Source organism: Metarhizium acridum (genome assembly GCF_019434415.1).
Source record: "Metarhizium acridum strain ARSEF 324 chromosome Unknown scaffold_555, whole genome shotgun sequence".
In the NCBI taxonomy this organism is placed as follows: Eukaryota; Fungi; Ascomycota; class Sordariomycetes; order Hypocreales; family Clavicipitaceae; genus Metarhizium; species Metarhizium acridum.
Genome location: NW_027094039.1, coordinates 625,853 through 647,934, shown reverse-complemented (window position 1 = coordinate 647,934; position 22,082 = coordinate 625,853). Strand labels below are relative to the sequence as shown.

At 51.7% G+C, this 22,082-nt stretch overlaps 6 protein-coding genes across 6 annotated transcripts; 4 read left to right on the top strand and 2 right to left on the bottom strand.

Annotated features, from left to right (window-relative positions):
• Positions 1-76: 76 nt before the first annotated feature.
• J3458_018891 (uncharacterized protein) lies at positions 77-2,377 on the bottom strand. Its single transcript, XM_007815580.2, has 3 exons — positions 1,532-2,377; positions 492-1,482; positions 77-410 (listed from the first exon to the last, which is right to left on the bottom strand). Exons 1-3 carry the CDS (start codon positions 2,174-2,176, stop codon positions 139-141), a joined length of 1,908 nt encoding a protein of 635 aa, XP_007813771.2. The 5' UTR covers positions 2,177-2,377; the 3' UTR covers positions 77-138.
• A 686-nt stretch (positions 2,378-3,063) lies between these two features.
• On the bottom strand, positions 3,064-9,153 carry UBP2 (ubiquitin-specific protease ubp2). The gene is made up of 4 exons (XM_007815582.2): positions 8,709-9,153; positions 7,161-8,644; positions 6,651-7,026; positions 3,064-6,587 (listed from the first exon to the last, which is right to left on the bottom strand). The coding sequence occupies exons 1-4, from the start codon at positions 8,848-8,850 to the stop codon at positions 4,738-4,740; spliced, it is 3,852 nt and encodes a 1,283-aa protein (XP_007813773.2). The 5' UTR covers positions 8,851-9,153; the 3' UTR covers positions 3,064-4,737.
• On the top strand, positions 3,105-4,416 carry J3458_018890 (uncharacterized protein). Its single transcript, XM_007815581.2, has 2 exons — positions 3,105-3,680; positions 3,781-4,416. Exons 1-2 carry the CDS (start codon positions 3,307-3,309, stop codon positions 4,355-4,357), a joined length of 951 nt encoding a protein of 316 aa, XP_007813772.2. The 5' UTR covers positions 3,105-3,306; the 3' UTR covers positions 4,358-4,416.
• Positions 9,154-9,460: 307 nt separating the features above from the next.
• Positions 9,461-13,247, top strand: J3458_018888 (uncharacterized protein). The gene is made up of 2 exons (XM_007815583.2): positions 9,461-11,574; positions 11,628-13,247. Exons 1-2 carry the CDS (start codon positions 10,372-10,374, stop codon positions 13,053-13,055), a joined length of 2,631 nt encoding a protein of 876 aa, XP_007813774.2. The 5' UTR covers positions 9,461-10,371; the 3' UTR covers positions 13,056-13,247.
• Positions 13,248-14,037: 790 nt separating this feature from the next.
• On the top strand, positions 14,038-16,765 carry J3458_018887 (uncharacterized protein). Its single transcript, XM_007815584.2, has one exon. The coding sequence runs from the start codon at positions 14,302-14,304 to the stop codon at positions 16,258-16,260; it is 1,959 nt and encodes a 652-aa protein (XP_007813775.2). The 5' UTR covers positions 14,038-14,301; the 3' UTR covers positions 16,261-16,765.
• A 1,970-nt stretch (positions 16,766-18,735) lies between these two features.
• J3458_018886 (uncharacterized protein) lies at positions 18,736-21,610 on the top strand (the record flags this gene model as incomplete). Its single annotated transcript, XM_066121301.1, has 5 exons — positions 18,736-19,169; positions 19,233-19,389; positions 19,453-19,757; positions 20,442-20,871; positions 20,960-21,610. Exons 2-5 carry the CDS (start codon positions 19,363-19,365, stop codon positions 21,608-21,610), a joined length of 1,413 nt encoding a protein of 470 aa, XP_065973656.1. The 5' UTR covers positions 18,736-19,169; positions 19,233-19,362.
• Between the last annotated feature and the right edge of the window lie 472 nt (positions 21,611-22,082).

Here is a 22,082-nt window from a genome sequence, read left to right as displayed (position 1 = left end):
GTATATCTACACTACACAATTTATAACCAGTTAATGGTAAATGGCGCACCAAGTTGGTCTATCCAGAATACGTAAAGTCATAAGGCGTCATCATGCGTCGTCATGTCACGTTGAAAATAAATTACAAAACATCCACCCTTACCTTCCCACTCTCTTGATATCATCGCCAACACTATCGCCAATGCCGTCCGTCAAGTCAGCTTCTTCATCCCTTGTCGGCCGAGGCCGCTGCCGCAAGTCTATTATTTCCGGGGGTGCTGGGATACGCCGCTCTCTCCCAGTCCCGTAGGCTTCCTCCTCGGCGTCGAGCTCCTCATCCGCCGACGTCCCGTGGCGTCTGTTGATAACGTTGTCGATTCGTAGACGCGGAGGACCAGAGTTGAGTCGTTGGCCGTTTTTGGGCGGACCGGCTGCATTGTCATTTACCTGTTAGTCACACAAGTGGCTGTGCGACATCGTAGGGAAAGGGGGACCAAAAAAAAGGCACTTACAGACTGCCAAATCAAACAACTTGACAATGACTGGTCCCCAAACCGTCATGGCAATAATCTGTCCATACGACCACTTATTCGCCTGGAAGCTGTCGGCACTAATGACCTTGATCAACGAAATCAAATAGAGAATATTGATGGCGAGATACATGACTTCGAGGATCCGCCAAACCCACTGCTTGAAGTGAACCCAGGCCAGCTTCAGCCGCCCACTGTTGGGCGCCCTCCCTACATGGTAGCCCCTTATCGTGATGTGTTTTGTAAAGTGGTGCGTTCTCAGCGTCCAACTCAACTGGTCAAACACCAGAATCACAATCGCAATGGTATCCAAGACTAAAAAAACCATCTTATACAGCAACGGGTGCGGGAAGAAGCTCAATCTCAGCCCCTCCACTCCCTGCGTAGACGCGCAATAACTCCTCGGGCTGGGATTCTGCCCACAGGCATCGATTTTGTTCTCCTGTTTGAACAAGTTGAAGGCGTCGCGAAAATACACCTTTTGCCTGGTCGCGACAATGGCCAGCATGTATTCGACAAAGAAGCCCAAAAATGTATGCCAGTTACGTATACCTTCGTGGTGCAGGCAAATTTGTATCAGAAACATGGGCAGTATGCCGTTCTGACTGACGTGAAATGCGACGGCAGCATTGACAATGATTTCGCCCCAGAAGCTACCCTCCTGAGAGTTGACGACAATGGCGAGGATGGAGGCGATTTGGATGGCGAAGACGAACCAGCACTGCGCTTCTTGGAATTCGACGAGCGTGGTGGCGAGGGCGATGCTTGTGCGAGACAGGGCCGACGAGTCGCGCCAGATGATGGACTCGATGCGCGTCAAGCGGCGGGTGAGGCCGCCGCGGGATGATGCTCGTTGCAATTGCTTCTCGGCTTCTTGCTTTTTGTGGGTGTAGCGCACGTAGAGAGTGAATGCTTTGAGGAACAGATAGAGGGTTCCGGAGAAGGTCACTTGGAGAACATATGAGATGAGGACCTACATGTGTCAGATAGGGAATTTTATCGTGCGGGACACGTCGACTCACACCAGGCCCGAATATATCCGGGTTAATCTCCGCCTGAAGATCTGGACAAAAGTCATCCATGGCCTTGAAGATGACGGTCGCATTCGCCTCACGGCTCAACGTCTTAATCGAGTCATCGCACGGCTTATGCAGACCATCCGCACCGCACGCCTCCTGCGCACACGTCACAAACGATGACAAGACCGGCCGCCCATCAAACGAGGCCAAAGAGCTCGAACCCATGATGCCACTGGCATTGCGCTCCGCCTCCTCAGATATATAGTACCGATTCGTCTCCCTCGTCCAATGCGAGATGGACGACAAGGCAATACAGTTGTAAAAGGTCTCTAGGGAACCGAAAAACGTAGATTCATTACTACACGCTTTAGAGCAGTCCGTCTTGCCGTCGACCTCACACCCGTCTGTGAAGAGGAGGAGAAGATGCTGCCCCTCAGTACCATTTTTAATGAGCTGCTTAAAGGAGAACAGGTCTTGCTGCCCGCTGTTGAGGGCCGCCAGGTCGTGGAAGGGGAAGAAGACGGAATAGTCATCGGCACTGGGGTGCGTGAAGACTTGAATGGGCACGGGCGAGTCGGTGACTCTGATGATGGCGTTTGTAGGCACAGCCGGGGCGACTGGGGAGAAGAGTGAAGAGATCTCCGTCATGGCTAGCTGCCGGCATAGAGGTTGCGCATGTGTTGCCCATTCCCTTCCAGGCCAGTTTTTGTCCTCGACGGAATCTGGCCCGGTTGCAACCAGTGATGCCCGGACGTGGTGCTGTCAGGTTCCTCCTCCCAAACGAGGCGATATACCAGCTCTGAAGTGAGTGTCTCATTCCCACCCGCAAGTCTAGACAGGAAGAACTCGGGAGCCAAAGGGAAAAAAAGTGTGCGAGGAGCAAGATGCCGCCAGGCCAAGAGATCGGTAAAATTCGGTGAGAACTAAACTAGAACGAGCACGACGACCTCCTCTCTAACCCCGGTTAAAATAGTGGTCAAGCACAAACAATGGCCAACATGGTTCAGGTCACTAAAATCGAAGTAGAAGTCAAGTCTTGTTCAACTCTCCAGTCAGCAACGACGGCAACGCAAGGCGGTGGGGGCGTTGCATGATTGGCCATTCAAAGCGGTTTAGAGTCGAGAAGGGAAACGGACGCCAAGACTTTTCGGTTAACTAGCGTTAAAGCGAGCAGGCAAGAACAGCCATGAAAATGCGTCGGGCGCCTGCCTTGGCAAGAAGGCTTGGCTTTCCATCCACGGCCTCGGATTCTGTTGTTCTGCATGTTAAGCTTCACTAGGCATTGCTTGTTTATCATCTCGGCATTACAACGGTGTAGAGTTCCTGGAGTTGGTTGACATGGCCCTGTCAACTTTAAATGTTGCCGCCCGATAGACTTCCCGAGCATCTGCCCCCCGCCTGCGTTTCGCAAGCCATTGAGCGGTTCTGAAGTACAAGACACACGCCCGTGTACATCAATCAGAGCCGCATCTGTACAACGAGCACCAATATCCAATTTTTTTCCTCCTCAAGATTTGACAATGCCAAGTACTGCAGATAACTCAGGGTATTAATTAATTATCATCTGCCGAGTACTCCGTAAACCGGCAATCAGACCAACCAATTCCCCACGCATCAAAGAGCACTTCCCAGCCTGGGGCTCTCGGCCTTTGGTCTGCAAACCGGCTCCGTGTACCGATGGAAGCCGACGACGTCACTCCTACCCATTGAGCCGCATCCTCAACTTCAAGCCCTCGTCCGTCACCAATTCCCTCTCCTTGTAGCTTTCAACCGTCACAATGCCTCCTCGCATGTCGCTCTCATCCCCTCGCGCGGCTGCGACATTCATACGCCGCCTCTACTCCACCGAAACCGAACCTCTCATCCGCGTCACCAACATCCCCTCTCCTTCCTCCGGCCACATCCGCGTCCTCGAGCTCAACCGGCCCAAGGCGCGAAATGCCATCTCCAAGGCGCTCCTGGCCGCTCTCCGCGCAGAAGTCGACGACGTCCATGCACAGTATGGTCCCAATGGCGACGAGACCGGCGTAGCTAGTCCCGGCGTCGGCGCCAACCTAGGACCAACGAGGGCCTTGGTGTTGGCGAGTGCTGTCGATGCCTGTTTCTGCGCCGGGGCGGACTTGAAGGAGCGCAGGGGGTTCACGCAGGAGGAGTACGTGAAAACTCACCCTTATTCCATCTTGACAAAATGATGCAGCTCGCAAATTGGGGCTTGATTGGCTGTGGAGGCTAACCATCGCCCATTTATATAGGACGGCTGCATTCCTCGCCAATCTCCGCGGCACATTCACCGCACTATCCAACCTTCAAATTGCCACCATATCAGCCATCTCGTCCCTCGCCCTCGGCGGCGGTCTCGAGCTCGCTCTCTCGACACACTTCCGCGTCCTCTCGTCCAATGCCACCATTGGCCTGCCCGAAACGCGGCTTGGCATCATCCCCGGCGCAGGCGGCACCCACCGTCTCCCCGCCATCATTGGCGTCTCCAGAGCCCGAGACTTGATCCTCACGGGCCGCCGCGTTGCAGCGCCGGAGGCGTATTTTATGGGCATTGCAGATCGTTTGGTGGAAGTGGTGCCTCAAGACGAGCGTGATGCTTCGGATGTTTTGCCAGCCGCCCGTAAGACTACCTTAGCGGAGGCAGTTAGACTCGCGCAGGAGATTTGCGAGGGTGGACCAGTCGCTATCCGTGCCGGATTGCAGGCCGTTGCGTGGGCAAGACAGGAGAAGGAGAATGAGATGTATGAGAGAGTGGTGGCGACAGAGGATAGGAATGAGGCGTTGAAGGCATTCCAGGAGAAGAGAAAGCCTGTGTTCAAGGGACGATGAAAACTGTCAAGGGCTTGAAAACTACACAGCAGGGAAATTGAATATGAAAACCAGTCTAACGTGTGGGCTATCGATTGAATTCTTCTCATATCCATGCTTCTTCTCTATCAAGCGATTCTTTGCCTCGGGCCGTCTTGCATCGTCCAAATGCCGTTTACCCCAGACGCCATGTCTAATACATACCGCATCGCCATCAAGCTGGATTTTTACCAAATTGGCGTGCGAAGTAGCCGCTACCATGCCTGCCATAATCAAACATTCGAAACATGGAAACACTGCATGCTTAATCATCCTTCGTGTACAGAGAGGGCTAAACGCGCTGCGTACAAAAAAATCTCGGCTGAAATACAAGTTTGGCTTGCGGTGCTCACCACTGTCTGCTATTCCTGCATTCTTTGCGAACCATCGTTCCCTTTCTTCCAGCCAGGGTCTGTTTCATCATCCGGGGGTTCGATCCCTTCAATGACGGGCGCCACCACTTCGGCGACGGCGTCAATATCTCCGTCCTTATCCGTCATCATCTTTGGTGCAGGGCTCTCTTGCGGTTCTGAGGGGGGTGTTGGTGGCTGTCGCTTTGGAATATTGACATACTCGGCTTTGTCTTCATCTCGGACATAGCACAGGAAATATGGCTCGCCACTTGTACTCAGAGTCTCCAGGACCTCCGCAGTGTTCTTATTCTCCTTAACGTCGGCATCGTTGTACCATCTCCAAGTGTTCTCCTCAAAATCATGTATCCATACCCAGTAATGACCCGACATCAAGTGCCCACGATGGCAGATAACAGCATGCAGACGATACGGCGTTCCCTTTAGACTTTCTTGATGTTCCTTAAGGGTCTCTTCTCGGTTTTGCAGCTCAGCCTCCATCATTTGACGAATAGCTGTATCGGTCGCACGGATATTCAACGGCTTCGGCTCGTAAGGTATCGGTTGTTCAGAGCCAGTCGAGGTTGACGTAGTGACAAGTAGAAAATCCTCATCTACAGGGCCATCAAAATCCCAGTTCTCTTCCGGAGCAGCAACAATCTCTGGGGCCTCTCCAACGGCCGATTCGGCGTTTGCAGTTCCATCTGCTACTTCCGTTTCTAAGACTCCGGCTGCGTATTTCTCCAAATATGATATATATGTCGGGTTGGAGTCAACTTTTGAGATTTGAACCTTCAGGTCTGATATGCGATCGGACAGAGCCCAGTCTTCTACGCGCCGTTGGAATACCGGTGAAGTATGTGGGGCATCCATATATCTGTCCAAATACAACGTCTCTGGAATAACTACGGCATTGCCGTTCTTGCTTCCCATGGACTGAGACCGTTGAATGAGGACGTGTAACACGGGTGGCAGGGTCTTGATGGCTGTATATCTTGAAAGCTTGCTCTCTTCCAGTATTTGTTGATCAAAGTTGCGTCCCAGGGCGTCATACAAGGAGCAGGGCCCATCCGGAGCCGGAAATGCAGTTATGGAACGATCAAAGCTGATTTCTGACTGATACTCCTTTTCGTCGAATTTCTTGGTGTAGTTGACCGTTGTCACAAAAAAGGTTTCCATAATCTTTTCGAGCTGGATGCCAGTCTTCTCGTCGACTGATGACGGTTGAATCGCAGCTTGTAGGCGATTAATGATGCTACCCATGACTTCCTCAACATCTTGCTGGTCGGTGCCGGAGGATCTCTTCTGATGTTCCAAGGCATTCAAGACTTTTTGGTCTACGGTTTCGATTTCCGCATCGGCCATGCCAACGTCTTGACAACTCCCTTGCACATCATTCGTGGCTTCAGTTGTTGTTGCCGCCTTTGTGGATTGTGAAGGGCTTTGTGAGGACTGATCCATAGGGTCGTCGTTCCTAGATAGGACTTCTGTGGCACCATCTGCTTGGCCAGAGACATGCACGGTTTCTACCCTCTCATATGAATGATCGGAACGGGCATCCTCCTGATTGACCAATGTCCTCGAACTAGAAGTACTAGCTATTTCGAAGGGCTCAAGGGCATTGGCAACACTGCCGTTAATCATTTCAACGTCGTCTGCGGATTGAGTTGGTGGTGCTGGGGATGGTCGAGCCGGTAAAGGCGGTGGCCTTGGTCCGATCGGCGGTTCAGATGACTGCTTGGGATTGTGAAGTAGTGTGTGTGTCGATAATAGCACAGCATTGGCCAGGCGCTGAGACGGTTTCGTCGCCGATCGTTTTGAAGCCTTCAGATTTTGGAAGAGCTCAGATAGCTCCTTAGCAACTATTCTCGAGTCAACTTCCCATTTGAAACGCGCCGTGACTCTTAAGAAAAGATGTTACTTACAAGCTTGCGCGACGACCGCCTCACCACGGTCCATCTGCATTTTGTTTCCGCCTAGAAGTCGAGCCTTGATACTTTCATCATCTAGAGGTAGTTTCACATTGTCATAGTTTAATACGATTTCTCGTACTGGCTTGACAGTGAAGAGGTATTGAAGCAGACTGTTCAAATAGCAGGTGTTTCCAATATTGTGCAATCCGACAGGCAATGCATAGTTGACCGGTTCGTCTTCATCCTTAGCTTTGACCCCATATATGCCGTTTTCTTGTCGGAGCTCCATCGCCGCTTGTTTGAGTGCTGGAGAGTAGGTATGATCCGCGATTGCTTCTAATGCATCTAGGTAAACTTGAGTGGCTTCCTTGCTCTTGCTTGCTTCGATCTGTGGTCGGTATTAGCCAAAGACCGCAATAAATAGTGCGTTGACGGCAGCTACTGTTCCAAAGGAAAAGAAAAAAAAAAAACGGCCGGGGGAAACAGATTGGGAAGAGTTTGGAGTGGATATAAGCCTCTTACCTTCTTTTTGGCAGCTTCATAAGTGGTCTCCCAGGGCACTTCTACGGCTTTCAGTTCAAGGATTGCCCGGCTCGTTTCCAAAGACATCTTCGCATCAGCTTCCATTAATAGTTGAGCTTGATACATATCATCGTTTGAGTTTTGGGCGATAAGAAGCAGCATCGATCGTGCAGTGGTAGCATCTGCCGGATCTCGAACAAGCTTCTGTCTGAATGCTTGAATCAGGGAATCTGCGCTATAGTTATTCGGAGGTTGCAGACCCAAGAAATTGAGCGCTTGTGGCACCAGGCCGTCGTCATCGTTAGTCGCGGGTCTATGTGTTTGGTTATCAAACACTGATGATTGAGTAATAGCATAATCAGAGAGCAATTCGTCCCTGGAATCATTAGCAATGCCCATGATGCTGTCCACCAATGCTCTTCTACGACTAGGCAACAGGTCCCATTGGCGTTTGTAGGCATTGACTACCGCTTCTCGGAGTTGATTAGGGAGTACTCCAATCAACTTGTATCGCTCCACGTTGACCAATGCATTCGTAGCAGCATTCGGCACTTCATTGCATCCTAAATCTGCGTGTAGAACTGGCGTGATGATTGTGGGCTTTTCCGCCGCCTGGCCAGCCTTGTGTATCAAGCATTGTACTTCAGCCCGTACATCTTCTAAATATGATCGATAGGTGCCTATTTCAGTCGTTTCCAAGGGACCGCCCGCAGGCGGGGGAGGTGAAGGAGTGAAAGAGCCTTCGTCAACACCGTCTCTAAGTTCTACTTTCTCGGTGAATTCCAACTGGCGAAACATGGCAAAGCATCGGGGCCCGAACAGAACAGCAAAGCGCTTATTCCTCTTTGATATGCTCCTAGCGTCCTCTGGGGTGGACTCTAGTAGATTTTTCAGGTATGTGTTTAGATTCAGGGTTGCCTGATAGGCCCATTCGTCGGTGGCAGCTTCATAGCGGCTAGGTTCCTGTTCCTTTGCTATCTTCAGCTGCTGGCAAATAGCCTCCCGATCCAATAGAAGCTCCACCCAAGACTGCGGCATGCGAGGTTCTGATATTTCGAGGGTGAGCTGGAACGTACAGGGTGGAGCGGAGCAAACGAAATATTCTCGAGCCAACAGAGGGCAATATTTGGTGTTATCCTGGGCAATGTCTGGGTCAGAGCTGGATCCTACCCACACCAAGTGGTGCCATGGGAACTGATCATCACGGAGTGGCCATGATGACTGATTCTGATGGCACAGACCATCACTGTGAGCTTCATCCCAGGTCATCTTGAAGACAAAGTGAAAGTGGCAGTCCAGACATATTGATGACAGTACGCTAGACGAAGCTGTTGAGAAGCTTTGGTTTCCATTCATGACCAGTTTGTGGGCATGGTCCCAGGTATACGTGCTCTCTAGCTTCGCGTGTCGGGCTCGCTCGAACAAATCGCAGACGGTGAAGTCGTTGTTTAATAGTTCGTAAACCCATCGGCTAGGGTTGCAACCTACAACAGTGTCGCAGGATTAGTTGTATGTATGGTATGGACAATGGTGGCTTATTCGACATACCAGCAATTTCCCTACCAGGCGCCAGGTTGGACTTCATCGGCGTCATGTTATGCGGCACAAAGCCAGCTTGTGATGTGCCTGGCAACGTCGCATAAGGGCTCGCCTCTTGCGCCTGAGAGCTTAAATCATAGTGGCCAGCCATATCGAGTCTATCTCCGGCAAAAGTGCCGGATTGAGAGGTATTGTATATATCCGTCGAAAGCGAGTGTAGCTGTTATGACGAGGTCGACAAGTGCTTGCCCCGCGATGGATGGGAGCTGGAGACGGTTGTGAAGCAAACGTGGCCAGGCAGCATCAAGGCAATTAGACCAAGCAGAAGGCCCTGTGCATGATCCTAATACCGGTGCAAGGCAGCCAACTTGGATAAGTAATTGTCGGGTAGGCTATGCGGGAGGCGTAAATGCTTGCGTGGTCGTGTCGCAGTCAGTGATGGTGTGGCAATGTGACGACCTGGCTGACGAAGCTTCCAAGGTGAGACATGATTGACCGTTTGGAGAGAGCTTTGTTGACCGTTGGCCGCTGAAAGAACCACAGTCCGGGTCTGTGTCCAAGCGTTGACGGCTCTGGAGTTACCAGGCACCTTGATCCAGGCCAACGGTGTCTAGGCCTATGTGGGTGCTCTTGTATCACTCGAGGTGCCTAGGTGTCCAGTTTTAGGCGGCCCACGCGGTGAAGTAAGCTCGAGCACTTTGTCCAACATCGCTACTGACCACTAAGTAACAAGTGCCTAGGTGCCTGGGGTAAAAGTACCTGGCTATCCAATTGTTTTCCCCCTAAGCCTATTCAGGAATGGAAACGGCCACACCGCTTTGTCGTCGCTGCGGAAGTTCAATCCATCACCACCAGTCGTTCAATCTTTCAAAGTCAATCGCAGGGTCACAGTGCATCATTCTCTCTCCGCATACAGTCCCGAATTACAAGTGCCATATGCGACATCCTCTCAAAATATCAGCATATCCGGCATCTACAAGAATACCGGTCCATCGTCGTTTTGCGGTCCTCGCGATTCGAGTGTCGCCTGTCAATGACACGTCTCCGACCAAACACTGGAAGGCGCATACTATGCATGCCGAATTCGCAGTAGGACTATGGCCTCCAGTATTATTATATCAGCCATCTGGCTTTCCCAGTTATCCAGGGCCTGATCCGTACGGAGTACTCCGGTAATAAGTTGAGAACATGATGAACCCCGCTTCGTCTCCGCTCTACCTGCGCGCTGTCCTGGTTTATAGTAGGAGCGGCGTTTCGATCTTCAGATCTAAATGCGTTTTAATACCGATATTTGCTATAACGACTTAAGTCAAAATGGCAACTACTAACAAATCTCGGCGCCTCCGTATTGGCGTCGACGTTGGGGGCACTAATACTGATGGTGTCATTCTTGACCCATCCGCACTGGCGTCACCCGAGAAGGGCATACTGGCATGGCACAAAACGCCAACGACTACAGACCCCAGCAGAGGTATTATCAAAGTCATAACCACTATGTTCAATGACGCCGTTGTACGAACCAAGGATATCACTAGCGTCACCATTGGCACGACCCATTTTGTAAACGCCGTGGTAGAAAGAGATGCATCACGGCTTAGACGTGTAGCCGTCATACGACTATGTGGACCGTTTTCAGAAACATGTTCCACCGTGCACAGACTGGCCATATGAGATGCGAGAACTGATTTTGGGGTACTACGCTCTTGTTACAGGCGGGCTCGAGGTCGATGGAAACTTGATTTCCGATATTGATGCGGATGAAATCAAGAGACACTGTGAGGTGATTCGGGAGAAGGGAATCAATAGCATTGTTGTAAATGGCGTCTTTAGCCCCATCGATACTGTGGAACGGCAAGAAGAACGGGCTGCGACGATAGTCAGCCAGGAATTACCCGATAGCCATGTTGTCTGCTCGCGGGACATAGCAAATCTTGGCTTCATCGAGCGAGAGAATGCATCCATACTGAATGCATCCATTCTACCATTTGCGCAGAAAACAATCCGGTCCTTTCAAGACCCCATCAAGAAGTTGGGCTTGAAGTGCCCTGTTTTCATTACTCAGAACGATGGCACAATACTGTCAGGAGAAATGGCAGCTCGCCTTCCTATCCGAACTTTCTCAAGTGGACCGACGAATAGCATGAGAGGCGCAGCATTTCTAGAATCAGGGCAATTATCTCAAGCTGTCATGGTAGTCGATATCGGCGGAACAACTACCGATGTTGGCTTGCTCCAAGCGAATGGGTTTCCAAGGCAGCAGGCAGCATACAGCGAACTTGCCGGCATTCGAATGAACTTTTCTTGCCCAGATGTGAAAAGCATCGGTCTAGGTGGGGGCTCGATTGTCAAAAAAGACGATCACCTTGCGGTTGGCCCTGATAGTGTCGGCCATAGGCTGACTGCAGAGGCTGTTGTCTTTGGCGGAAAGATATTAACAGCCACGGATTGCGCGGTGCTTGCCAGCCCTGAGCTCGATATTGGCCACGTTGGGCTTGCTCGAGGATCTTTGAGTGAGAAGCAGACCAGCGAAGTCCAGCAAATTATTCGCATCAAGCTGGAGCAAATTGTAGACAAAATGAAAACGTCACCGGAGGACATTCCAGTCCTGCTAGTGGGAGGAGGAGCGATACTTGCTCCCAAAAGCCTGAAAGGAGCCAGCAAAGTCCTGACGCCCAAGTGGTCTGGTGTTGCAAATGCAATAGGCGCGGCTATAGCAAGAGTTAGTGCAGTGGTAGATATCATTAAGTCGACGGAGAATAAAACAACAAACGAGATACTTGACGAGGTTATCCAAATGGCTGTGGATAAGACGATATCCGCTGGCGCCTTGCCATCCTCTGTTGAAATCGTCGAGAAGGATACCCTTCCTCTTCAGGTATATATGTCCGAGCCTTGGATAGGTGGAAAGCTTGCTGACTCAGATTGTAGTACATTGCTCATAAAAATAGATGCATTGTTCGCGCAGCAGGAGAATTTGACTTTGAAAATTATCAAGACCAGGTAATAGCCGATGTAGATGAGGCTGATGAAGCAAGCTGTGACGACATGGAAGAATATCCGCGGCAAGACGAAAACACAGATATAAGGCAGAAACGAGACGATATTGAAGAAGGTTTTAACATCTTAGATTACGAGCCCGAGGTTGAGAATCGTGTCTGGTATATTTCCGAAACAGACGTGGAGTGGATTTCAACAGGATGCTACATCCTTGGTACTGGAGGAGGAGGATCACCGTATCCATTCATGGTCAGGCTAAGAAATCAGATTCGCGACGGGGCCACCGTGCGAGTCGTCAACCCCCTCGACCTGAAGAACGAGGACCAAGTAGGGTGTGGTGGTGGCATTGGCAGCCCAACGGTAGGCATCGAAAAACTAAGCGCAGACGAAATACTCGAGGCCCAAGAGGAGCTATCCAAGATTTGTGACCGGCCGGCAACACATGTCATCGCCCTAGAAATAGGAGGCGGCAATGGACTACAAGGCATGATCCTTGGTGCAAGCAACAACATGAATACTCCGTGTGTAGATGGTGACTGGATGGGTCGAGCATATCCTACAAAATGGCAAACCACACCAGTCGTCTTCAACGAAAGATCGCCAGTATGGTCGCCAACTGCCATGACAGACGGCAATGGGAATGTAGTTCTCATGCCCAAGGCCAAAAGCGACCTTCAAGTTGAGAAGACCCTGCGGGCGGCTCTGTCTCAGATGGGTTCTCACTGTGCATTTGCAGACTCACCTGTGACTGGAGCTGAGACCAAACGATGGGTGGTAGAGCACACAATCTCTCAAGCATGGAGAATAGGCCGCGGAGTAGCCAGGGCCCGAAAGGAAAATAGAGTGGACAATGTGGCGGAAACAATCATCGACGAATGTGGAGGGCCAGGGGCGGGTAAAGTTCTGTGGAAGGGCAAGATAGTTGGTGTGGAGAGGATGCTAAGAGGAGGATATGCTTACGGAGAATGCTTAATTGAAGGCACAGACGTACGGGGTCATAGTGATGCCATCAGGGGTACGGCACGTGGCTCCTCATTCCAAGGCACGATCAAGGTTCCCTTCAAGAACGAAAACATTGCTGTCCTGAGACTGCGAGACGACGGCAAACAGGAGCTTCAGCAGGATGTCTTGGCTATAGCTCCGGATCTCATTACTATAATCGATGCCCAGAACGGAGAGGCTATCGGAACTCCAGAATATAGGTACGGTCTATTCGTGGTGGTTCTAGGTTTGGCCGCCAGCGACAAATGGACTGGAAGTGGGCGAGGCGTAAAGATTGGTGGCCCAGAGGGTTTTGGCTTTGGCCATTGGGCTTACACTCCTCTGGGAAAGTTTGTACGGCCTAAAGAGTGTCATTGACGAGTATGACAGGAAGTAGTAATTTGGAAGGCCTCAGAAGTGTGTAGAAGAGTGGAAGAACTCTAGCGTGGTAAACCCCATAGTTTATAGTATCGACTGAGTTCATCTACGCATAGGGCTTGCTTCAGGACGATCTATTGAGTTTTTGGACTGCGTACTAAGAACTCAAAGTGATTGGTATATTTGGGACAAGAGCATGGCTGTGTTGGCAGTGAAGTTGTCATGTACGAACGGCACCCGGCGCGGCTCGGAAGGCTGCACACCTTTCGTGCTGGAGTCCTGGTTTCTAGACGTTTATCACGAAGATGCATTATTCCCACAGTAATGAACCTCTGTAGACAATTATTCCAAGCAAGACTGAAGGACTGATGGCTTTCTCCAAAAAACCAGGTTTCGGTGGACGCGTATGCGTGCACATCCATGGAGTTTGGCTTCACCCTTGGGCTTACTCACCGTGTTGTTGCAGCACAGACTTCCGAAGCAAGGGAGCAAACGGAACAAATACACTAAATATTTCAATTTTCAGTAATCATGACTGGGTCCCTGGTTCATGGGTCTTGCGGGCAACCTGCGCTTTGCATCGTGTGGTAATCTGCCGCCGTGATGGGGCCTCATCCACACGTATAAGTAAATATACCTGTCTTCTGCTTCATCCACCAGCTGAGGCTGCGAAACTACTTGAAGCTTCTTTCGATGTGCAACTAAATAAGCATACTGATTTCATAGCGGAAAGCCTCTCCGTCTATGAGTCAAGCAGCTGCTGGCGCTTCCGAGTTTCACTGCGCACCTGGACCTGAAGCTTAGAAGCGGCATCTCCTATAGAATCAGAGTTCACTCGCGCACATAAACCTTCTTCATTGCTTTAGGTTCCCTAGTCCAGCCATTCAGCTGTGCATTTTCCAGAAACTTCTCTCTCGCTGCGACTCAAATTTCCTTATATATCTGCTGTTCCCCCTCCCACAGATGCCGCTTTGCATTTCAACTTTGAGTAGCATCTTTCCTGCAGACTCACAATCTCACACACTCACACCTTGACACTTTGACACTTTCAAAAATACACAGACTTACATGGTCACACTTTGTCACTTTGTCACTTTCACACCTACACACCTACATACACACTTACACACTCACCTGATATAGTTGCCCTATTCTGCAACGTGACCTCCTCTGCATCTTATTGCGGCCTGTGGCTTCTTCACTTCTATATTCCTTCACTCAGAGTCGCTTGGACAACTTGACAACCATGCCTCGCGCAGCTGCTCGAACCTCTGCCAGTGGCCATGGTGGTTCGCCATACACCAGACGCACACCAGCCAACACGCGTGTGGCATCCAATTCCAATACCTATTCACTGAGGAGCAAAACTTCGCATGCCACCAGGCTCCCGAATGAGATGAAGCATGCGATTGCCGGCTTTCTTCCCCAGCAAGCACTTTACCAACTCGCCAAATGCTCAACAAACTGGGCCGACATTGCACTTCCCAGACTCTACGACCTCGACGCACGCTCCGGAAACCCGAAAGCCATAAAATGGGCGGCGAAAAATTGTGCAAGATCCGATCCCCAGCTCGCACTCAAGCTCTTGGCAAGGTCCGTCAAGTACAAGGGCGATGTGAATGCTATTTATACCGACGACGGGGTTCATGCGACAGCCTTGCACTACGCAGCGGCTCATGGCGCACGAGAAGTCGTCAAAGAACTGCTGAGACTGGGAGCCCGCGTTGATACCTGGAGTTCCGGATTCGAGTTGGCCAGGGGACTCGGAATATCGATTCTGGACGAGAGCTTGGACAAACAGTTTAGTTGGCTCGAAAAGTATGACGGCAATTGGGAGTGGTCACCTCTCGTGATACCAATCCTCAAAAACGACACCGAGACAGCCGAGCTGCTCGTAGGTGCGGGAGCACCCGCCATCACGGTCCTTCATCGAGACCACGATTCCTTCTTCAACGCCTTGCCGGTAGTCACAGTTTACCACCTGCTTGCTGCCGCCGAGCCGCGCCACGCCGCCAAGTGGACGCATGCCTTCGGTCACGACATCTACAAGGCGGTCATGAATGTCCCCATGCACAATTTCAGCACAGCACTCAACACTGCCATACGAAACGAAAACGGTCCCGTCTTCGACATGCTCATGGACCTGGGCGCCGACCCCGACGTTCCAACTGTCTGGGGAGGCACTGCGCTGCTCACGGCCGTTCAGAAAGCGTTCGCGCCGGAGCTTACCCTTCCTCGAAGAAAAACCATGATGACATGGATTTTACGACTTATCCAAGCTGGCGCCACTCTGAATCCACCAAATCCTGGCCGAGATTCACCACTCAGTTGCGCACTCAGACTCTACGCCAGCACAATCAACGCCGTCGAACCGTGTGTAAAGAAGGTGGTTGAGATCCTCGTGGAAAACGGTGCCAATATCAATCTCAGAGGATCCACGGGCGAGACCGTTCTACAGGCATACTGCCACTCCATGTTCTGTTTCCAGCATCTGAGATATTCGCCCTTGGAGACCATGCTGCGCTACCTGATAGCCAAGGGAGGAAACGTGAACGCCCTGCCAGGACATGGACAGCCTACCATCATGTCCGTATCAATCCGAAATATCCTGAGGGCAGGAAAAGTTACGCCATTTCACGCGATACTACGGGACGCCGAGGCTAAAATCCATCCACGAGAAGTGACCTTTGTCTTTTTCCACTGGATCACTCACACCTGGTTTCGGAAAGCCTACAACATCTTTCAACATCGGCAAACCCTCACACAGGACCAGATAAACTTGGCATGGACGAAGGCCATTCAGAAAAATGACGACAAACTTTGCAAGGCTTTGCAAGAACAAGGGCTGATGCCAACACACTACGGCCGGCTGATGAATCAAGTTATAAGGGGAAGAGTCAAAAAGTTCTGGCCAAAAATCCTGGATCTGGGCTTCGACGCCGATTACATTGCGGACACACACCTTGGGACTTTCCTCCATACTCTGGTTCGCCAAGTCCAGAAACCGGCATCAACGGGCGTTGACACAATCAGCCCAAGCCAGGCAGTGGAAATCGCCGAAACATGCATTGCGAGGGGCACATCAATCTTGATTCGGGATGCCCAAGGGAAGCTGGCTTTGGATTTGCTGCCCGAGGGCCATCCGAAGCTACGAAGCGTTCTGCTTAAAGCTTATTACGAAAAGACGAAATCGATGTTTACATGAAGGATTAGGGAGTCTGGAAAGACTTTATGGGGGGAATAAGCGGGAACAGATTGCACTGATGGGATATAAACTTGGACTGAACGCGATTTGGGACATGGACAGGCACTTGGAATTTGGTGGCATTACTGGCGGGAAAGAAGGAAACAATAAAAACGTGGGAATACGTTGCATTGATGGCATATAAAGCGACTTGGGACACTTACGGACACTTGGAGTTCTGTAACATGACTGGGGGGAATAAAGAAATCGGCAAAAAAAATGGGAATACATGGCATTGATCGGATATCAACTTGGGCTGCAAGCGACTTGGGACATGGAGGGACATTTGGACTTTTGTGACATTACCGGCGGGAAAAACAAGAGAAATGACGAAAAAATTGGCAGGAAAGGCGTTGATGGATTATGGATTTTGTGGGAGGCAATATACGAAAGGGCGGAAGTTTTGTTGGGTATTCAGGCATATTCAAAAACACCAAGGTTGGAGGTTTAATCAAGGACATTCACACCCCCTAATGTGTATTCTGATACGTGAAACGTGAGACGTATAGACCACAATATTAAGTAATGCTGCGCCAAAGTATAGCGTTGCGCTGAATGAAATTAAAGTGCTGAGACGGAGTCTTTTTGCTTTGCTTACTCTATGGAGTGGTAAAGCTGCTTCGCTACCGTAATAACAAGCTTAGGTCTCGAAAAGCAATATTTTGACTTTTATAGAAGGCCTTCAATTAATATAGTTGGTCAAAGTAAGTGTAGTACGTATATTTGTGGATTATCACGATCCTGCCTTTTTGGTGTTGAGGGCTGTGGGCACCTGCTTCCTTGCAACGTGACCTTCTAGCGAGCCTCACATGTTCAATGCCACACATTCAACCTCACACGTTGAATCTCGTAGAAGCATCAAAAGATTCACTGCAGGCCGCCCCAGCAGGGTCCTCGAAGGGCTCCCAGAGGTGGAAATGAAAAAAGAAAGCTTTAGGAAGTTTAATGGTCATTACAGCTAACTTTCTGGCAGCTTCGATCAGCACAGCCCAAGAGCTGCACATTTAGTGGCAGAGACTCGAATCCAGTAGCAGATGCAGCTAAAGATGCCCGAATTCAACAGCTTCAAACGGCTCGACTTCAGCCGCCTTGTACAGCTTTGCTGACACCCATGGCAGGGGCTCACGCTGGCATCGGACCTACCAGTTGGTCATAGAGAATACATTGCGCCTGGCTCGTCTATTTGCGAAACGAAGTCCGCCTTGATGCCAATACGACCGACGATTCTAGGACGACGTAACCGGTGGCGATAACAGAGTAAGGAGCCCGAGATAATGTTGCTGTAAGCGGACGCATGCTAGGCCAGACTGTGTCTCGAAACTTTGACCGCCTCAGATGATGGAATGGGTGTCGGACACATGGCATACGCCAAGAAGCTGATAATCGGTCTTACTGGATTCTTATGGCAAGGTCCCTGGCCGTAAAGTCTACCAGGCATTTGCTCCAACCGCGTGCCTTTAAACCACCACGCCTTGGCCAGTCCCCGTTCAACTCGGTATACCTTTGGGAGTTGGGCATGCAACAAAGTCGCTCAATCCCCCATGGCACGCCGTTTGCATTGCCAAGCCGCGGTCCTTATTCTCAAGCTAGTTTCGGATCGGAACTCCCCGACAACCAGCGCTAAACGCTAAACGACCCTGAAAACAGCCTTCGCCTTTTCACCCCGAGGGATCAGCAGTATATACGACCGCATGTACCGACGACGCGGCAGACGGGCGCTTCATCTATTCTTAAGCTTTTGGCTCGCAGGCTCGCTTACATGCCCTCCCTGCCCGACATACGACGACGGATATGGCCTGTTCTGCATCTAGGGGAATGGGCTTTTCAGAATACCCATGCCCAAACTGCAACACTCCACAAGAACCCGCACGACGAACCATGTTCCGTTTAGAAATACGGCATCCGGATGGTCCAGCCACTCAGATCAGCTGATGCTTTACCCTGATATCCAGAAAAGCAAGGGTCAACCGGTGCTACTCCGTCCAACATAGCCAATGCGACCGCATTTCTCCACCATCCTGCTTCCCCATCAGGCAGGTTGCAATACATGAACCCTTACTCACTCCCTGGCATTCACTTGGGCGTTATGGAGGTGCTGCTCACGTTGGATAGTCGTGTCGTTATTCGCACTTGTTATTGGCTCCCATTGACAGACAAACACAACGCGTCCATGAACACTGACTGGCCCGAGGAAAGTCTGCCAATTCTCAGAAGCATCTCAAGCATCTCGCCGTGCCCCATGGGTCTGCCATTTGCCGCGTGGTTGCTGCCCTCGGTCGCCAATCTGTGTGTTGGCGCCGATCTTGTCGCAACGCTAGTTTAGCCCCAAGATGCAGCCTTTATTCTTATCGGGCGAGGATGGGGATTACAAGCCACGAGAGGATCGTCTTTCAAAGCGAGATTGGAAGTTCGGGTGAATCTGGGCAAAAGACCATCGGTCCAGTTCGGCCAGTCTCTGTTTCAGTAGGCAGCGAGTATAAACTGTCGTGGATTCGCATCCCTTTTCTTGCCCTTCCCTTGTCCTTGTTGCCATGCTGCATCCCAAGTCCCCTTGTTGCCCAACATGAAGTTCTCCTCGGCATCATTTCTCGTCGTGTCTGCCGCTGCGGTTGTCCTTGGTGTGCCTACGCCCGCGCCCGTAAGGCCTCTCCTCCGCTGCCTTATGCCATGCCATGCCATGCCATGCCATGCCGTCCTGTGTAACAAGAGGAAACAAGACGCTGACGCCCTTTTCAGCCGGGTATCCCAACTGCTTCGACTGCCAGGACTCTTCTTGCTGGCCTCAAGGTGGCTACGCCGTTGAGCGGTGATGGCTACTCTCGCACCCTGTTCCCTACGTGGGAGACCATCGAGGGAACTTGCAACGCCCGGTAGGCCTATTTTCTTTTCTTCTCTTCTCTGTTCAGAGACAAGGTGCTAAACATGACGTCCAGCGAGTTTGTACTCAAGCGAGATGGAACAGACGTCCGGACCGACACGGCATGTGTCGCCGAGTCAGGCAACTGGGTTTCTCCGTATGACGGCCTCTCATTCACCGCCGCCTCGGATCTTGACATTGACCACATGGTTCCACTGAAGAATGCCTGGATTGTAAGACCCAAAGACAGCATCTGATAACAAGGAGCCTCTCTTGTCTAACTCTCATCTCCCCAGTCCGGTGCCTCGCAATGGACCACGGACAAACGCCAAGGCCTCGCCAACGACATCACGCGTCCTCAGCTCTGGGCCGTCTCTGCCCACGCCAACCGTGCCAAGGGCGACAGCAGCCCCGACGAGTGGAAGCCTCCTCTGCAAACCTTCTGGTGTACCTACTCCAAGAGCTGGATACAGGTCAAGAGCTATTATGCGCTGACAATTACTGATGCCGAGAAGGGCGCGCTTGTCAGGCATGCTGGATACTTGCTAAGTACTTCTATATATCATGACGACCCGTCGGGCATGAAAAGACGGAACCGCTTGTGGGAATGGTGTTCATGTTTCTGGGCTTGTTTTTGTTTCCCAACTCTCTCTGTTCTGGCCGTTTGTGCGGTAGGTCAGGCATCATCGTATATCATCAAATGACACGGAATGAAAGGAGAAAGGGGGGGCCACAAGTGCCACCCTCAAGTTTGCAAATGTTTGTCGTTTCAAAGAATCGTCGCGTCACACGGATCCTTGGCGAGTTGCAAGTCTTCCCACTCTAGTGATTGGACGGCTCGTCTACGCGTGGCCTGCGAAACGTCGACATCGTGAAGGACGGCAGTACAAAATGGCCACATCTCGTCACTCACCGACGAATCCCAATTTCCTTTGCCTCATGCAGGAGACATTCCACAGAGGTACAACACATCCATAGTCTGACCACGGCCACTTTCCACCTGTAACAAAAAAGAAAAAAAAAGGCCATGCAAAGGTTCACAGCCAACGTAGTCAAGACCACCGTGGGTGAATCCTAGACTTCCTCCCTCCTCCTCCCCTTTGCCAACAAGTTAAATTCAGCAAGCACACATCTTCCTCATCCATGACTCTCCCTCAATATCCCCCATCACTCAAGGTACCAAAAATCAACGGCGGGACTACCACTCTACAGCACCAAGTCCCCCAGTGCCCAAGATGCTTCGCCCATACTGGACGGTATGCCTGGCCGCTCTGACTGCCGCCAGTCTCAAAGATCTCGCCAACTGCGACCCCCTCCGAAAAGATATGCGTAATGATCCTATAGCACAAAAGTCTTTCCCAAAAGAAAAAAAGACCCGCATCGAACCATCAAAGCTAACTGTGCCATCAAACTGCCCCCCTGACGCGGCGTTTGCCGGCAAGGCCTCGTTCGACTTCACCACGGCAAAGTGGGAAAACGTGCTCGACTTCTGGGCCGTGGACGAAGCGACGGCCAAGGACAAGAAGAGGCTCGACCTCGACACCGACGGCGACGGCGCCGCCATGGGCATGTGGAAGCCCGGCGACGCCCCAACCCTCGTCAGCAGCAAATACCTGCTCTTTGGCAAAGTCAGCGTCACTCTGCGAGCCGCCAAGGGCAGCGGCCTCATCACCGCCGTGGTGTTGAAGTCCGACTCTGGCGACGAAATCGACTGGGTGAGCCCCCCTACCGGTGCCCTACATCTATCTGCAAACCAAAACACCCCCCCCCTCTTTTGAAGAAAAAACTAAAACGCAGAGGTAGGAACTCCTCGGGGCGTACGACAACCAGGCGCAAACAAACTACTTCTACGACGGGCAGGCGCTCTTCAACACGTACAACGACACGTATGACCTGGCCGCGTCCAGCTTCGACGCCTTCCAGAAGTACTCCCTCGAGTGGACCGACCAGTTCCTCAGCTTCTCCGTCAACGACACCATCCGCAAGGTGTGGTACGTCGGCGAGATCCCGGCCGCCAAGTGGCCCCAGACGCCCATGCAGGTGAAGCTGGGCGTGTGGTCCGTCAGCAACGACAGCGACCGCGGGGAAGTCGAATGGGCCGGCGGCGTGCCCGACTGGGCGGCGGCCCCGTACAAGGGCTTCTTCAGGAGCGTCGAGGTCGAGGACTACACGGGCTTCTGCAACCGGACCGACGGCCACGTCGAGTACCAGTACGACGAGAGGACGGTGGGCTGGCAAAAGGTCAGGATAGCCGGGTGCCGGGGCCGCCCGGGGCCGGAGCTGCCCACGCCCAGCCCCGTCCGTACCGGTGGCGCCACGGCCACCGAGACCGGCGAGGACGGCGGGCCGGAAAAGACGGGGGCGGGTGACGATAACGGCGGTGCGGGCTTGTCGACGGGGCCGTCTTCGACCCTCGCTGCTGTGCTGTGCCTGGTGTGGTTTCTACTTCTCTGAGGTCCAGCTCCAAGAAAGATGATGTGACGTTGAGGTGGAGGGGGACGTAATGGGGTTTAATTTGCATGTCGGTCAAACGTGGTAGTGGATGGGCGGAAAACGTGGTTTCGAGTATTAGTTTTTAATTCCCGGGGTGTAATCTCTTTTATTTTTGCAGCTTCCGCTCGCGCTCCGTCCCTTCTCACGTCCAATATCTCCGACACCGGTGGTAAGATTCAAATCATCCAACTGGCAATTTCGTTTTTGCATGGTGTTCGACTTTGATGCGGGTGCGGTGCTGCTGAGAAAAATTTTGAATACGCCAACGACCAAGACAACACCAATCTGCAATGGGATGGAATAGCTACGCAGCAGTCGTGATGGCCAGTGCGAATCGTACTGCGAAGACGACATTAAATATGGCCTCGGTGACAAAGACTAGCAGTGGCTCTTCTTTCAAGGAGGCTAGCAATGTGACAGACTCCAGTTCCAA

Excerpts from the sequence above, each read along its gene's own strand:
- J3458_018891 (XM_007815580.2), bottom strand. The coding sequence starts at position 2,176 with ATGACGGAGATCTCTTCACTCTTCTCCCCAGTCGCCCCGGCTGTGCCT. Across the intron at positions 1,483-1,531 it reads CGGATATATTCGGGCCTGGT|GTCCTCATCTCATATGTTCT; the intron begins GTGAGTCGACGT and ends TGACACATGTAG. Across the intron at positions 411-491 it reads GTTGTTTGATTTGGCAGTCT|CCGGTCCGCCCAAAAACGGC; the intron begins GTAAGTGCCTTT and ends ATGACAATGCAG.
- J3458_018890 (XM_007815581.2), top strand. The coding sequence starts at position 3,307 with ATGCCTCCTCGCATGTCGCTCTCATCCCCTCGCGCGGCTGCGACATTC. Across the intron at positions 3,681-3,780 it reads AGGGGGTTCACGCAGGAGGA|GACGGCTGCATTCCTCGCCA; the intron begins GTACGTGAAAAC and ends CCATTTATATAG.
- UBP2 (XM_007815582.2), bottom strand. The coding sequence starts at position 8,850 with ATGGCTGGCCACTATGATTTAAGCTCTCAGGCGCAAGAGGCGAGCCCT. Across the intron at positions 8,645-8,708 it reads GCCTGGTAGGGAAATTGCTG|GTTGCAACCCTAGCCGATGG; the intron begins GTATGTCGAATA and ends ACACTGTTGTAG. Across the intron at positions 7,027-7,160 it reads ATGAAGCTGCCAAAAAGAAG|ATCGAAGCAAGCAAGAGCAA; the intron begins GTAAGAGGCTTA and ends TACCGACCACAG.
- J3458_018888 (XM_007815583.2), top strand. The coding sequence starts at position 10,372 with ATGCGAGAACTGATTTTGGGGTACTACGCTCTTGTTACAGGCGGGCTC. Across the intron at positions 11,575-11,627 it reads AGGATACCCTTCCTCTTCAG|TACATTGCTCATAAAAATAG; the intron begins GTATATATGTCC and ends CTCAGATTGTAG.
- J3458_018887 (XM_007815584.2), top strand. The coding sequence starts at position 14,302 with ATGCCTCGCGCAGCTGCTCGAACCTCTGCCAGTGGCCATGGTGGTTCG.